Raw genomic sequence first — 17,266 nt, forward strand, 5'->3', positions numbered from 1 at the left:
TGTTTGTTGTAACATCATTTAGATCATAGAACCTGGAATGCAGAACAGTAATGTATATGGGGTGCATTTTTACTGCAATCTCAACAGCAAACACTTCACTCACTCCTCCATCTTCAGAATCCTCTCTTTGCCTGCTCACCATCATGAAAAGAGCTCCTTCAGGAAGCTCCAAATAGACTGTAGCCTTCAAGAGAGGTGTTAAAGGCACAACAAGCCCATAACATCAATGTGACTGGAATCTTTACTTCTACTGTTCCTCTGAAAGGCATCTCACCTGGCAGAATAAATGAGTTTATTAAATGAAAGAGAAAAACAGTAGAGGAAAATTTCTTCACATCCCATTTAATACATTGTTTTGTTACTGAGGACAGTAGAGACACATTGATTATTTCTCACAATAGATATAAAATTAGGAACTATGATTAGGTAGGGAACTTCTGGTTTTTTAAAGACAAGGCTTAAGACTAAAAAAGATTATCTTTTTTCTCATGACTATTGTGCGATGAATACTCAGATAATGTAGTTTATTCCCATGCAACAGTTTCAAATATTAATGCCTTCTCTCAAAGTCATGGGAACTCGTCCAGAAATGAAAGCCTACTGTCTGTTCTGTCTGAAACAGGCCCACAAATGTCCTTTAAAATTGCCACGACTGTAATTATTTCTCTAGCTACTAATTTTTCAGGGTGTGCTGTCAAAATTCCAAACACCTACCCAACTTCTTAATACATAAAAGCTTTATGCATTTTCCTATTTTGGAACAACATCAAATATATTGCTAAGCATTCAACCAAGCTTCACTTTGTCTTGACTTTGAATTCAACTGTCACTCAACATATTTTGAAATGTATTACAATATGAGCAAGTAGCACTGATTAGCATCAGACATTATTTCCACCTTAATCTGGGTGATATTTTGTCATTAAGTTTTGTGATGATGCACTGACTGTAGATAATACAGTGCTGCTGTTCATTTGCTTGCAGTCATGTCCTGTGTTGGTTTGATTAGACTCTATGGCTGGTTGACGACAAAACCTCATTGATTACATGTGGTCTGCTTCTCATTTCCAGTCAAGCTTTCTGTCTTGAGACATGAATAGTTTCATTAATTAGGTGAACTAAACATGTTGACAAGCATTCAAGCTAGTCTGGTTCTGGCATAATAGTGCCAGTATTATGGATTCATTCTCTGCAGTCAATGAAAATTTGGTTATTCATTTAAATGAAAGCAGAATCAAAACCTATTGGTGTTCCTTTCATTTGATTATGCTCCCAGAATATATCCAGTACAATTTCCTCCTACTTTTAGAGGCTGTTATCCTTCACAAGGAAAGACACCAATTATTTATTCCAGATATTAAGATCCCTCCTTCCTTGGTAAAGAACTCTAAATAAGAAGAACAAAACATGACTAGCTAAACCCTAGAGCTTTAAAAAAAGTTCTAGATGTAAGTTAAATTTATGAGAATTTATACTGAGTCTTCTATAAAAGATGCAGTTGTTTGATAACATATCAACTGTGTTAAATACTTGGAAAAACTGAGGTCAAATCTTCGGGTATTTCATTGCTGTATTTACACTGCTCAGCATTTGTCTCACCTTGCACTCCTCCTCAATGTCCAGTATTTTCTCCCCACTCTCCATTCCACGTCACATTCTGGAGATGCATTTTCAAATCTTTTTGCCAAATTAAGGATATACACATTTTTGTATTCTACCCTTAGTCCAAGGATTAATATCAATAGAAGAAGCCTCCCACCTATCTTGTGACTGGAAATGGACATTTTCCCATCCCGTCCTGTCTGCCCCATTAATCCAACTCACTGATTTGCTTTAATGCAGTAGAAGCCACTAGTATGTCAGACATGGAAAAACCTGTATCAGCACTGGATGTTCATCTTGGAGAGCAGCAAGAGCAGGTTCACTCCCTGAAGGAGGACAAGCTGGGACCTGGGGGTGAACACAGTCCAGTGGCCTCCCCTTGACAGGACAAGATAAAAACAGGCTCTGCTAACAGTCCAGGGATGATGTGACAAGGCAAAATATTGAAGCAGGTGCAGGGTCCATCCAGAAACTCCAATCACAAACAGCAGAAGATGGGACTAGGGACAAAGGTACCCACAGCCCAAGTTTCAAGGTCCACCCCAGAGATGTGGCTGGAGACAGTAGCTTCGAAGGCCTGAGCAGAAATGCTGCTCCAAATCCATGGCCAGTGGGTGCAGGGATGAGGCCAGCTGGGTCTAATAGGGCATTTTAGTGTCCTCAGAATCCTAGCAGCTCCACAGAATACAGAAATGAATGGGGGGAGGAGGGGAATCAACTAATATGTAGGAAAGCAGTTTCAGAAAATTAAGATTTCTACAAGCAGAAATGAAGTAACTGTTTGCAATTCCACTTCATTAGTGTAAGCCAAGTATGAACATCATTTATTCTGTTTCTGCTATAAAAAAACCCCCAACACATTCAAATACATAGTAAAAGTAAGTTTATGAGTAACATTTAAAAGGAAGTATCCTTACTTTCAAAGTTTAGCAGACACATACTTTGATGCGAGACAAAGATATATTATGGATTTTGAATTGTGAACTCATTTGACCTCTGACATGTAAGTGTAGTAAGGCTTTTTCACTTTTTTTTGCAGGCTTTTTCACTTTCAAATCAAGATGATAGCAACACTTTCACATGAAAGATGCAAAATTACTGGACACCCAAGTGCTACCATGGTGCAATTGATTATCTTTCTCAGCAGTTGTTTCAAAGCACTATTTATTCCCACTGTGTACACCAATCAAGAAAAGAATTCTTTGGACTTTATTTCTGATGTATTCATGGCAGAAACGAGGAGCACTGAAACAAGAAACTTCACTTGTGATGGTAGAAAAGCAGTTCCTATTTGAAATCCTCTGGTCACTTCTGCTGCTCAACACTTTGAAATGCCATGCCGTCCTGCACAAAATTAGGGAGAGGAATATATAGGATAGAAGAAGAAAAAAAATAAAGATCCATCTTTCAAGTCTAGTTATCCAGAAATACTTGCATCCTCACCCTCCTCCTTGATAGCAGATGGAAAACTAAAGAGATTTTACAAAGTAACTGTAGTTGGTTTTGGTCCTGTCTCCACTGTTCCTCTCAGTCTTTACCACAATAACCATGTAGAATTCAGAATTTCCTTCATATAGAGACAATTCTAATATTTCATCAACTTTCAGTCCTACAAAAGAAACACTGAGTGCAACTCCTCAAACCCCTGGCATCCCAACAGTTCCCAATCCCTCTAAAGGATCAGTCATTTATAGGTGGTTTTTTAGCACAAGAAGTATAACACTCCATATTATGCTTGTCAGATGCTCTTTTGCACAGCAGTATACAGATGATGACAGCTTCACGCTTTCTGTCTTCAGATAAGAAATTCCAGAAATGGTGGTGGATGTTTTGGAACTTTGAGGGGCACTAATGGCACCATGGGGCCAGAAAGTGGTTTTCATGCCTGTCTCTCTTCCAACTTTCACAAAACAGAGCTGCCTGCAGCCACAGACTACTGCTTATGCAGGGTTCAGTTTTCCAGTGGTTACAAAGATATATTTTAATTACAAGCAATAAACCTTGATTGGGCCCGGGTTTTCAGAAGAGATTCTTATTATAAACATTATTTCTAGAAGTTTAATTTCTGTTCTCCTGCAGCAGAATTTCTAGGGCAGCCATACAACACTTAGCACCCCCAAACCCCTCCCTCTCAACTTATTTCTTGCTTACAAATAAAGAGATTTGCAGTGGCCATATTATGAATGGTTTATTTCTGTCTGGCATTTATTACCGTTCCAGTCTTGCCTATGTAACTAAAAAAATAAAGCACAGATCTAAAAGTACACAGTATTAGTTTTACCCATAATCAATATAGCAACTGATTCAAAATATGCTACAGAGGCACTTTACAAATAAAGAAAATGTAATTTAAATCCATGTTTCAAGGTTATTTAATTCCAAAGGTTACTTCTAACAATCTCAACTACCCACAGAGCTGCTAGTTTGATTGTTTTCAAACAAAAGCTGACTGAGACATTCTGTGTGTGGCTGTACTTACACATAATGCTTCAAAGCAGTAATGCTCTCTTGTGCTTAATGAGACATTACAAAATATATTCTCCATTTGAAAAAGGTGTGCAATACTCAATGCAGAAATTAAGTACATTTTTAAAGTATAACACAAGTATAACCAAATACATACACTATATACAGGGTGTTAAGAAGTTAATAAGGCTGCTTAGTCTTTTAAATCTGGCGTATGTTACTGCAGATAGGACACACACACAACCACAGATGTCACAGATATTCCCCTGAAAGTCCAAATCTCAGTGCTTGCATAAATGTCCTAGCTACTTTGAACACTCAGTTGGACTTTAAACTGAAGTAGTTACTTCTAAATTAGATTTCTAACATGGAGATGTTATTTTTGGAGAAGAATATAAGAAAAAAACTTGATTAGCCTCTGGACAATCTGAAATTTCTCAATGGTATTAACATCTGCATGACTGTGTACGCTGCATATTCATTTATACATACTGAACAAGAAACATAAACCCACATCTTCTAGTAGAAAATGGGAAACATTCAAAATAATAAATTTTCTTTAGGAAAGCTTGGTTTATATATACAGTACATAAAAAGAAACCCTACACAATTGTCAGCATACAAAAATATGAGTGCAGCATCTTTTTATACTTCAAAACCTAATGCTGAAAAATACAAGTATCCTGAGTCAGGTATGTGCTGCACATCTAATTTATCAATGCCAGGGTACTGTTGGAGTACAATTAGAAAAGCACTACCTGCATTTATCAACAAGTACAGAGATAAAATACTTAAGGCAATGCATTAGCACTTTTCATAATGTTAAACAAAAATGGTGCAAAATATGCGTAAAATGCTGGTAGACATATCCATGAAGGAGCTGTAAAATAAAGAGTATGGAACAATATGTATATATATACTACAGTTACTGATGAAAATAAATGAAAGACACTGTTCTTTTTTGAGTATCATGCTTAACCATGATGTGTATACTCACATTCAGGCAATTGTCTTAAATTATTTATATATTTATATATATATATACACACTACATCTGACAATGAATTAATAAAACATGTTTTGCTTGTGAATTTCTCAGGTTAAAAACAGATCAATAAAAATGGTTCATTTTTTTTTCCATTAAAGGATTCCAACAAATGAAATTAAATATGATTACTATAAATCCTTGTTGAGTATGGTTTAATTGTTTTGGCTCTAAACCAGTAGAAGAGAAGTTCTGACTACTATTGACTTCGTTCAAATAAACAAATATAAACCAGTCCAAAAACCAAAAGAACTCTATGGCAACTCAGCTGTTCCTTGGACTGTAACCCTCCCTTCCCAGTTGTTAAATCTCTTATACATCACCCACAGACTAGCACTGAATTATGGTGGTATTTGGTAATATATGCCTCTTGATCCTTCAATATATTTCTGGAAGAATTCCACTTGTCTTGGAAGCAAAAGTAAAAATTACATACAGAATGCTTTCCCTAAAACAGTACAGCACATTGTTGTAAAAATAGGCTGCATAACCTGTTTCTGTCAAAGCAAAGATTTAAGAAGCAATAGGTGATACACTGCTTGTAAATCATCACTCTTGGTCATCTCTTCTTGTCACCGGAAGTTTAAAAATTTATGAGAGGATAAACATACTGTGATGAGAATAGATTTTTTTTTTACTCTGCAAGTGTACCTTGTATAAAGAACAATACATCCTCTACATATACCAAAGAAGATAAACAGCTTTAATAATGAGTATATGTAAATTTATAATTTAAGAATGGGCTTATTAAAGGTCCAAATAATGTTATTAAAGTCAGTGTGTTAGAACGTGCAGTGTGCTCTGAAAACAGAGGGACAAGAAAAGCAGTTTGGAGAGCTGCACAATGTTTCAACCAAATATGGGCTTTTGAAGAACATTTTGAGAAATCAGGCACTCTTATTAGACAGTCGGCGGGACATTTATGCCCCATTTACTCTGGAAATAGGTTGGATTTAATGATCTGAGGTCTTTTCCAACCCAATTGATTCTGTGATTCTGTGTAATTTTGTGAAAGTGTATTTTCATGTGCTACCTGTAATCCCAGAAAACCAGGACTTAAGTTTCTCAGCTCCTCAATACCATGCTAAATAGATACTTTACTTTGCAGAATGGGTCACCAAAAAAGCTCATAATGCTGAATACAGTTTTGAAAACTGTTTCTAGAAAGGGCAAAAAAGAATAAAGAACCAAAAATTAGATAGAAAAACAAGAAGTCAAGGTTTCTGATGCACACTCATGAAATAGGATCTAAAGAATTTGTTCCAGGGACTAGTTTGTAACTATCTGTCCCATACAAATGTCTATTATTCCATGCTTTCCACAACAAAACAAAATAGGGAATTATCATATTATACAGGGAGACTATTTTGGAATATTTGCACTCCTACCATTTTCAGTGCTTTATAAAAAAGTGATGACTAATTACAGTAATGCATATGCATGTAACAGATTCTGCTTGCTAGGTTATTTTCTATCACACAAGATTAGCAGCTCCATGTAGCTGACAGCTGACTTCTCTCATAGTAAATCTAACCTCATGTGGGCAAGTCTCACAGGAAGATGGGAGCTCCCAGCTGGGCTGACACCGGCACACTTTTGGCATGAGGCAGTTACAGCTTCTCTGTGCTTTTGATGCCTGAAGCTGAAACATTACTGGTGGTTTTGCCTGGAGCAGGAATTACTGTAGCCAATACTGCTGCTCTGAATAAAACACATCTCAAATATGAGATCCTGACTAGAACAGCAACAATGTACAAACATTAGGTCATGCCAAACAAGAAATATAATCTCTAAAATTAAAACTTTGTTTTCCGATTTGAATTTTGGTGTTTGTTTTGTGTATTATGTTTTTTTAATTAAAAAGATTATAGTCCAATAGCTTCCAATAACTATGAAAGAGTAAACTTCAAAGCACAAAGGTGAAGTTGTTACTGGAGTGTTCATTACTGCATGTCTTTGTCACAGTTTAAGGCAAACATTCTATATTTAAGGTAAAACCAGTACTGATATGACTACATAAATATATACACATTGAAATGCAATATATATGCACTGACATATATATCTGTGGATATATAAAAATATTTATTTTCTTAGCAAAGTTAAAGTCTGTGTAAAAACATTTATAATACTGAAAAAGGTAGGAGCCCTAATTCCTCCTTTGGAGAAAAATAACAAGTTCCCTAAATATCCCATATAAAAACCCCACTCTCTGCAAGAATACAGATCCTTTTGAGTTCTCACTTATTTAATTGTGGATTAATATATTTGTTGAAGATTTCATAAATAATTAGATCATATGCAATAATTACGTTGTGAAGTGTGATTGTTACAGCATAACTATAGACCTCTGTTGTACAAAAAATAATTTTTATTCATACAGTATGTGTCTTGGTCTTATGGAATGCATAGCTACTGCTACAAGTAGAACTATTTCAGAATACAATTTTTGTTCTAATGTGTTCACATTTAAACCTCATTTTGGGGCATTTTCTCTCAAAATTCTTTGGCCTAAAGAACAGCCAAATGCAGATAAATTTTCCCTGGGCTCTCTAAACAGCCAGAACACTTTCAAAATAAATTTATAACAACTACCACTCCAAAGAACTGAAATGCTATACAAAACAATTCTGACAAAATATGGGAAATGGTAGCATAAAACATCAAAACCCTGAACTATACTTCAACTTAAACCACAGACATATCCAGTTAAACATAACAATACTGACTCATCCCTGCCTTATGTAAATTTGCTAGTGTAGTGCTATAGAAAATTATAAAAAATCTGAAAAACTCTGAAATGAAGAGAAGCAATAATGTAAAATATCCACTAGACAGAGTCTGAAATTCAGCCTAACAGTGGGTGAAAGTCAGACTTATTCTTCTCCTTCGTTATAATGGCAACTGTAAAAGGGCAGAACTTCACCTCACAGGCTATATAGGTACTCTTTCTAATCTACAGGTCCTCCTTCCAAAGCAGTGTGACAATGCACTGCTTCAAATATGGCTGAGTTTACTGATTACAAGCACACACAGCAGCAGTCTGCCTGCAGCCATTAAACACAATTCTGAGATGAGTTTTCCATCTTTAAACCTCATTTACATTATATCCTTGAAACAGTAACATGAACATTCTGAGAAATTAGGACAGTGACAGGAAAAAAGGAGTTATCAAGTGCAAAGGGCCCCATATATGAAGTGCATGCTCATTATCAAGCCTAGTTTATGTAGGCTTTTATTCCTTCCACAAGAATGCATTCTGTATAGTGTACAAGTGAAAACATTCCCTCTGAAAAAGACATTTGTTTTCAAGCTGCTGGGTATACCTATAATGTGGCTGAACAAGATGCATCAAATTAATCTGATTCCAGTGTAAAATTCCCAAGGAAGATTCCTGATCTACTAGTGTAAGGCTGGAGTGCACAGATTTCAGAAATGCTTTTTGGAAGACATTTTTCAATACCAATGGAGAATATTTAGGGTATTTCTTTCTTTATCCTGAGTAAAAGGTTGATGGGTTTTTTTTATTTATTTATCAAAACCCTAGGGACATACTGTTATAGTGCAGTTGGATTTTTGTCATACAGTCCCAGTATCCTAAAGGCCATTATTGGATTGTTTTCTGGAGCAGTTCTCCTCATTCTTCTCCAACAGCTGGTGGTGGCTGGCATAGCTTGTATAATCTGAAAATGACAAAACCCAAAGCAATTGTTATTCTGAGAGCTTGTTCATTATTAATATGAGGAAATTTAAGGAATACAAACTAAATCTATGTCTTCCTGCACTGCAAAACAAGAGATACTGAATTCAGTTTAATATCATCAACACAAAACTAGTAAAATCTTTGTGAACATTAATGTTTACATTGAAAGTGGAATCATTAAAATCCACATCTATTAGCAGTCTTATAAAAGCATTTCAGTATAGTCAAATTTTCATATTTCTTCAGTGAAGATCCCTTCACTAATCCAATTACCAGTTGTTGCCCTGAATTTCTAAATTGGAAAGGCTGCTTGGTGAATGCAACTGCCTCCATTTCTGTTTTGTCTTGGCACAGTCAAACCCCACTCTAAGAATGGTTCCCCAAAGAACTGATGCTGTTTGAAACACCTAAGACAGATGTCAGACATGTGACACACCAGCATGAGGATTTTAAACTCTCCCCCTCTGTTTCCACATGGATGATGCCAAGACCAGTCAGATTTGGTTCAAATGACTACCTTAGCACAGACTGAAATAGCCACTCCTTTTATGAAGGCTTTTGGACTTCTCTTAAATCCTTTTGCCAGGACTTGGTTATTAGAAAGTGTTTCAAACTTTACCCTAATGTTAAAAATACTGAAAATAAAAGGCAATCACTCTGACCTCAAACCCTCTGTTCTGTATTCCTGTCCAGCATACAGTATCTCCTCTGTAACAACAGCAGTTAGAACTAGTAATAGACATGATCTCATTTGGAGGTTACATCTTTTCCTCAGGGAACATGTATCATTGAAGGAATAACAAAGAAGTGACCACGTATGGCATGGGAAGGAGAAAAAGCATCAGAAGCCAGAAACAAAGAGACAATGACACAGCATGTGCATCAATACTTGACATGAAGACTCTGATGTTGAAATACCAAAGTAATAGAAACAGCAGGTTTGGTAGGTCTGGCTACAGGCAGGGTGGTGAATCATCCAGTGACCTGGGGGCTAGGGATACTTAAGATACTCAGGGTATCTGAGTATGACATGGATATTTTGCAAATTGGCCTGCTAAATATCATGCTCATTTACATGACTCCATTTTAACACATCAAAATTTTCAAAATTTTCAAAGTTATACTACAAATCAACACAGAAAAGAAAAATCTGAACATGTGGCTGGGATCCACAAACAATTCAAGATCAATAGGTTGGTGACCTCTTGGCATGATACTCAAGAGGGCACGGTCTTAAGCTCTGCCAGGGGAGGTTTAGGTTGGATATTAGAAAGAAATTTTTTACAGAGGGAGTAATCACACATTGGAATGGGCTGCCCAGTGAGGTGGTGGATTCACCATCCCTGGAGGTTTTTAAGATGAGACTGGATGTGGCACTTAGTGCCATGGTCTAGTAACCACAGCAGTGTTGGATCAAGGGTTGGACTTGATGATCTCAGAGGTCTTTTCTAACCTGGTTGATTCTATGATTCTGCTACTGAAATGACGTGAGGTGAGTATGTATGGCTTCATCCATGAGTGTTCAGAGCCTCTGCAACATCCAGGCACATCTTGTCAGAAACAGCATCCTGTGGCTACGCAAGAGCAGGGCAGGATAGCTGCTGTTATCCAATTTCAGTTCCTTTAGGAGTTAAAACCCACGGGACACTAAAAACGCAGAATGCCCATGGGCTAAATAACTTTTCTCCGAATCTCCCTGAAATTATTATCAAGCAGTATTTTTTCTGGATGGTAAGAATGTGGAGAATCAGTTCTGTCAGGCAAACAGAAACTGGAAACCTTCTTTCCAATCTTCACCATAATGTGTTCTGAAGATCATTGGACTCCTCCACGTGGTCATATGGCAGATTCACAAATCCAATCATTTAAGGTCACATTGTGCAGACATCAAAGTATTTGTTAGGAGTCGTATATAAAGCAATACACATATATACTATATTTTGATACCAATGAGAGAATAAGATAGTCTGATCTTTACACAGAGAAGTATGCAGAGAAGAACAAACAGGATTTGAGTTATCTGATTCTGCTGGTATAATAAAGCAATAATATTAAAATCTGGCAGAAGACAGATAAAATTACAGTCAGAATCTTACCGAAGTAATTGCAGTGGGGTTAATACTTGATGATGTTTTAGCAAAATCTAATTTCTATGGAATAATGTGCAGCAAACCTCACTTCCAAGTCTGTGTATTCTTTAGGTTAAAGTGGTAATCATTAAGACTGTCTTCAGAGCAAGAGATGTAGGGGAATTCTGAAGCAAACTAACAGTAAGGCTGCATAAATCCCTAAGGATCTAAAGTTGCTGAAGATGCTGTAGAACAGAAACAGCCTGTTCTGGGTCAATATACATGGAACAACTATTTGAGATGGTACAAACAGATCAGCTGAGAAAACATGGAAACAGTGGCAGCTGCAGAGAACGGAGAACCCTGTCAAGCAATGTTAAATGAAACCAAATGTAAAATTGTTTTCCAAGCAGAGAACTAAGAACCCATAGTATCATTTAGCTATACATCAAAAGTATCACTCTTGCTGATGACTATTCTGACTTATGCATCTGTTGGTACACCAAATGCCCCAAACACTGAGGTCTGGGATATTCCTGTGACATTGCTGTTGCTGTTGACTGGCAAGGGTGCTGGGTGCATCTGTCTATACTATGTTCTATGAGCTATCTCATTATTTTTCTTCAGCTTTTCAATGCTATGTTGTGGGAGTTTCAGCTGGAAAGAGGTTATCTTTTCTCAACTGATGCAAAGCCGAAAAATGTCTCATTGCTAAGTTTTTCTTTTCAAGAACTTAGATTTTTCCTTTATGACAAGAGCTCTGTCATGTAGGGGTGGGAAAAGTTTGGTTTGCACCAATTCTTTGGCTGTCCCCAGATTTATGTCAGAAACCAGGACTCCATTTAAGGCCCAAATCATACTGTTCAAAATATGAAAAGGCTTCTCACAGCTTTTAATGTAATAAAATGTTAATTTATTGTCATAGGTTCCCACAATGCAAGACAGTTGGTCAGGGAATTTTGGTCCTACACTGCCTCTAAACTAATCACTACTGTGAAAAAGGATGCCCTCATGTGCTGCTAAGGGCAATGACTACATTGCTGATGGATTTACTCCAGAATCAGTACTTTTGTTGAATGATACTTAATCTCCTTTATGGGGCATGCAAGATGCATACATGCTCCAACAAATGCTGCCAGTAAGCAACTGAACAGTAGCTGCTACTCAGATTTACTCACACCTTTTACACTTAAGCTACACTCCTTTTCTAGAATCAGAGTAAGCACCAGCATGGAACAGTGTGTGGTGATCTGTCGCAAACAAGTTATGAGCAGTGGCCTGATACCCTACTGGGAGAAACAGGGACACCTGAGGAAAGGGGAGCAAATTGTGTAAACAAGTTCCTGATTGTTAGTGCTTAGAGCACAGAAGGCTATGGTATCATTTGTGTTCATTCACATGGTTACCTCTATCAGGTTTTACTGATTCCCTGTTTCCTTACTGAAATTTAAACACCACAGTGGGCTTGTTATGTATTTCACAGATCTGTTTACTCTGTTAAGCATTCAATGTGTTATCATTAGTCAACAAAAAATATTATGTTTTAAATTGGTAAAAACCAGTTTAAATTAGTACTGGATTACTAGAACCAAACTTTAAGAACATATTAAGAACATGGTTGTTTGGTTATTTTCATTTATAAGTATTGTGCTTGTTAAGAAACCTTTCAGGTACCTGCAATCCATCACAGCATTAAAAAGCTGGATAAATATAGAACAGTCCATTTTTCATTCTAATGGATGTTTCGGAAAGAAACAAAGAAAGACTACATCATCTCTAAACATAACTAGAACATGATTTTGCTGAGATACTGTGGTACAGTATTTCATTAAAATGGGGTTATGGATTTAGTTATGAGTATTTCCCCAAAACCACTAAGCATTACAAGTGATGAAGGACTTAGTCCAGTGTTTTCATAATTAATATGAACTAGATTTCATTTTTCAAAAATGGGAATGTTTTGAAGTGCTACATAGCCTGAACTTCTGCAACTAATTACTTGAAGTAAAACTGTATGGCTAAGAACACAATTGATTTTACGTGCCTTAAGCGAAATTTTACAGTTACAGCACAATATAGTCAATGTTTACTGCTAGCTTTTGAGCAGTTACGACTGAATTTGGCACAAACTAGAAAAAAACATGGTCTAGGACACAAAGAATCAGTTACCTTGGCACAGACTGTGGCGTTCGATCCCTCACTCCTAAATTCTTGGCTGTGTTTTGTACTCTTGCGCCCTGGGAAAGAAAAACAACAGTTTTGCTTCATTTATTCCAACACAAATTAGGGAATTTTCTGAACTTTCCAGATGAATATAACTATTGATTACAATTAATTAATAAATACATTGTATCTCCCAAAAGAACTATCGTCTCCTAAGGTGGGGAACAAGTTAAAGTAGTACATTAATTCTCAACTTAGAGAAATATGCAGAAAAGAAACAAAAATATTTCCATTTGCTAATATAAAAGACATTAATTAAAAAATAACATTTAAGGTTTAAAACAATCCAAACACATCTTGTTTCAATTTGTTTGATTTTTGTCACCATTGTTGTAGAAATCATGGATACAGTTATTTTCTGAAATGCCACTTATTTTCTATGAACTTCTGGACAAACAAATATTACAGATTAGTTCCCATAAACAGCTACAAAACTACAAAAATGGCCTAAATTGAGGCACTAAATAAGGATTGAAAAGAAAAATGCAGTACCTAATCTTCCTTTATAATCAAAGAGTCACAAAAAAATAAATCAAGTGGGCAGGAACCTCCTGAGACTGTTTAGTCCAATACCCTTCCTTATAGCAGGGTCAACTAGAAATACTGGTCTCTCTGTACCTTAACTGATCCTTTTAAAAACAATAATGAAAGTGCTTTTATCTCACTGACTCATCCAATAAGGAGAAAGTTAATAAAACAAACTATGTTCATATACATGATAGTGAAACAAACAAACTAGTTTAGATATAGCAAAGAATTTAGTAAAATTTGTTTTTAAATTATGAGGTCTAGCTTTTAAAGTGCAGTTTTATTAGTCATCACAAAGAATGTTATGTTTTCTACCATTTTAAAGGATATGGAAACTCTTTTTTTACTTTTTCTCTTTCTGTACTACCTAAATTCAGGACGAAAATCTATAACCTCAGAATTCTTACAGTGAGATCGTGGATTGATGTGAAACATGAAAGATAATTTACATTCCTAACAGAACTGCAGTGCCAGATTCACATGAATGTAAAAGAGGTATAATCATTTGTTCAATTATGTACAATGAAACTAGACCTTTCATTTGACTGAAATTGGGTACCCAGGTAATTGAGGAGGTATTAATTCATTGCTATAGGCTCAAACAGAAGATAAAAAAGGCTGTCTACTTATATACATGTAAGTCCTTGGGGCTTATGTAAATCAACATGTGCCACAAAAAGAAATACTGTGTCCTTACATTTTTTGTAGGAACAAAAAGTAGTGGTAAAGATAGAAAATAATAACTAGAATACCTATAAAACTGAAGGCAGAATATAAAATTATTTCACTAGAGCTACATCTAGCTCAGTAAGCTCGTCTCTGACAATTGCAAAGACACATGACTATAAAGCATGACAAACATGTTTTTCCCCAGGAACTCCTCCAGAATTCAATAATTAGCCATTCTATACCTCCTCCGTTCAGCAGCAGGTACGTATTTAATCAATTTCAGTGATTCTCTTCTTTCCCTTCTCATCTTGAATCCATTAATAAATTCACATCACCAACCTTCTTGTGAAAGGAGATCCACATCTTTGGCACAATCTTATGTGGCACAAGCTTGTTATGTCAGGGATCATAGAATGGTTTGGGTTGGTAGAATCTTAAAGATGATCTAGTTCCAACGCCCTGCCATGGGCAGGGACACCTTCCACTAGACCAGGTTGCTCAAAGCCCTGTCCAACCTGAACATATCCGTGAACACATCCAGTGATGCAGTATCCGCAGCTACTATGGGCAACCTGTTCCAGTGCCTCACCATCCTGATAGTAAAGAATTATTTCTAAACCTAAAATCTAAATTTTTTTCTAAATTAAAGAATCAATCTAAGCCCACTCTCTTTCATTGTCCTAACTGACACTACATAACCTTGTAAAAAGTCTCTCTGCAGCTTTCCACGATTTTTATTTGGTTTTAGTCTGACAGTTTCATTTGATGTCTTTAGTTCTGCATTGGTGAAGACAATGGTCAGTCCCTACCCATGACATGTTCTTCAGAAGTCTGTCATTTCCTCCTTCACTTGTGAAGCTGACCAGTCTTAGATTATTTTGCCTGGCTGCCTGTTCTGTCTATAAACCATTCCCAACCATCGATAATTTTTTTTCTTACCTTCCCTGAACCTTTTCCACTATGCTATGTCCTTATGGAAGGGATAAGAACAGTTCAAAATAGTTCAAAATACAGTCATGACAGCATGATTCCTATCTCTGCCCAAACCATTATAACTTCTGCTTTACTGATAACTACTGAGAACTGAGCTGATGTTTTCTGTCATATCCTGAGGTCTTGAACATGAAATGGAACAGCAACCTCACAGTCAATTATTTCGAATGTGAACTTAGGGTTTGCTTTTTCCCCAGTGTACTTCACTTAGGAGTTATCTACACTGATTTTCATCCGCTATTTTTTTGCTCAGTCATGAAGTCCTGCAAGATTCTTTTGCAATTCTTCATAGTTACTTCTCATCTTTAATAAAAAAATTGAAAAGAGTTCAGTAGAGAATGGGGAGAATGATGTGGTAAGAGAACACAACTGAAAAATGACAAATCGGATGAACTGATTTCTTCTCTCTACACAAATGATGGCTTATCAGGGAAATGATACTCAAATTCGGGACAGACTTTTTAGCAGAACCTGTAACAATAGAAGGGGTAGTGTTTTTAAACTGAAAGAAGGTCGATTCAGCCTAGATATAAGGAAGACATTTTTTTATGATGAGGGTGGTAAAACACTGGAAAAGATTGGCCAGAGTAGTGGTAGATGCCCCATCTCTGGAAACAACGGAAACACTGAAAGTCTACTGCTAAAAAAGGAATAAAATCTAGTCTCCAAGTGTATGGTATACTGGACAGAAAACAGGAATCAAAGGAAAAAAAACCGAAAAAGGAAAAACCTCAGTTAAATGACACATAAAGTAAAACATCCTAATGAAAAGGTTAAGAAAACTCTGGAACAGACCACATGGGAAACACTGTGAAGGAATCTCCACTACTGGAGGTTTAATAACAGATGCAACAAATGTCTGTCATGAATGACATAAAGATGGGTGATCAGGTGTTGGTTACAGCGTTAGACATGTTGAGTCCAGACCTTCATCATCTCCACTGTCCTTTTCTTGGTGCCACTTCCTAAAATTTTTCTTTATTTATTTTTCTTTAATTATTAAAGAAACCTCACCATGACAGACTGCTGAGACTGGCACATGTTTAACATCACTGAGAGCCAGACTATACATATATATGCAAAAACTATCTAAATCAATCACGTGCAGATCCTGGGCATCACTGCTGTGACTGAGAACAAAACCAACCTATTTTTACTTGCATCACTCACTAGAAAAACTAATTTTAGTATCTTGATCACATAATAAATGAAATACGTTGATTTAAAAAGAAGTCTAGCTTTATATATTAATGTAATTTATTGTTTAGTAGAGGCACGAATTAGACCTTACTTCAAACCACCAGAGTCTTATTTCTTTTGAGAAAATGCGCTCAAGAATTACTAGCAATGTGCTACATGACATCTTTTTGTCACCACTGAGCATCATTTCTATTTCCATTTGTCACCACTGAGCACCATTTCTATTTCCATCTAGTGTTAATTTATACTTCTCCAATATTATTCTTAACTGAGATTGTTTGTCTCACAGAGGCATAAAGGATAGTTGTGCTATGTGACTCTAGAACGTTACCCACTACGTATCAGTACGGTCAGAGCACTGGTGAAATATGATGGCAGCTCTGGGGAGACACCAACAATCTGGACTCTTCTATAAGAACTAGTATTCTCATTGCCTTGAGAAAAAATTATAGGTTTATTTTCAAGTTACACACTAATTTAAGGATAGCAAGAACCAGTCACATAAAGAAAACAGATTGTCTTTATGTCCTGTTCAAAAAGCTCTAAATCAGTACAGCTCTTATAAGAATTATACAAAATGTAGTGCTGCTATTATAGTCACAAAAAGGCATGAAAAAATGATTACTCACTTAAAAAAAACAACAGAAATTCTCTCCTGGCCTTTTCTGTTTATCAGCTTTTTAGTTACCTTTCTTCCTCAGAGCCCTCTGCCCCCTGGCAGCTCCCTTTCTAGGCCTCTGTCCTCTCCACACTTTGCTGCATCCTGAA

General features: G+C 36.4%; 1 protein-coding gene across 3 annotated transcripts in view; it reads right to left on the reverse strand.

Annotated features, from left to right (window-relative positions):
* Nucleotides 1–3,771: 3,771 nt before the first annotated feature.
* The window catches only part of PREX2 (phosphatidylinositol-3,4,5-trisphosphate dependent Rac exchange factor 2), a 172,234-nt gene continuing 158,739 nt past the window's right edge, over nucleotides 3,772–17,266 (reverse strand). For all 3 annotated transcript variants that reach the window (XM_064651352.1, XM_064651348.1, XM_064651354.1), the window contains 2 exons: nucleotides 13,055–13,122; nucleotides 3,772–8,796 (listed from right to left, as the gene is read on the reverse strand). In XM_064651352.1, the coding sequence (XP_064507422.1) occupies nucleotides 8,751–8,796; nucleotides 13,055–13,122 (114 nt within the window). In that variant the 3' untranslated portion in view covers nucleotides 3,772–8,750. The remainder of the gene's footprint in view (nucleotides 8,797–13,054; nucleotides 13,123–17,266) is intronic.

This window comes from Pseudopipra pipra, chromosome 1 (genome assembly GCF_036250125.1).
Source record: "Pseudopipra pipra isolate bDixPip1 chromosome 1, bDixPip1.hap1, whole genome shotgun sequence".
Taxonomy (NCBI): Eukaryota; Metazoa; Chordata; class Aves; order Passeriformes; family Pipridae; genus Pseudopipra; species Pseudopipra pipra.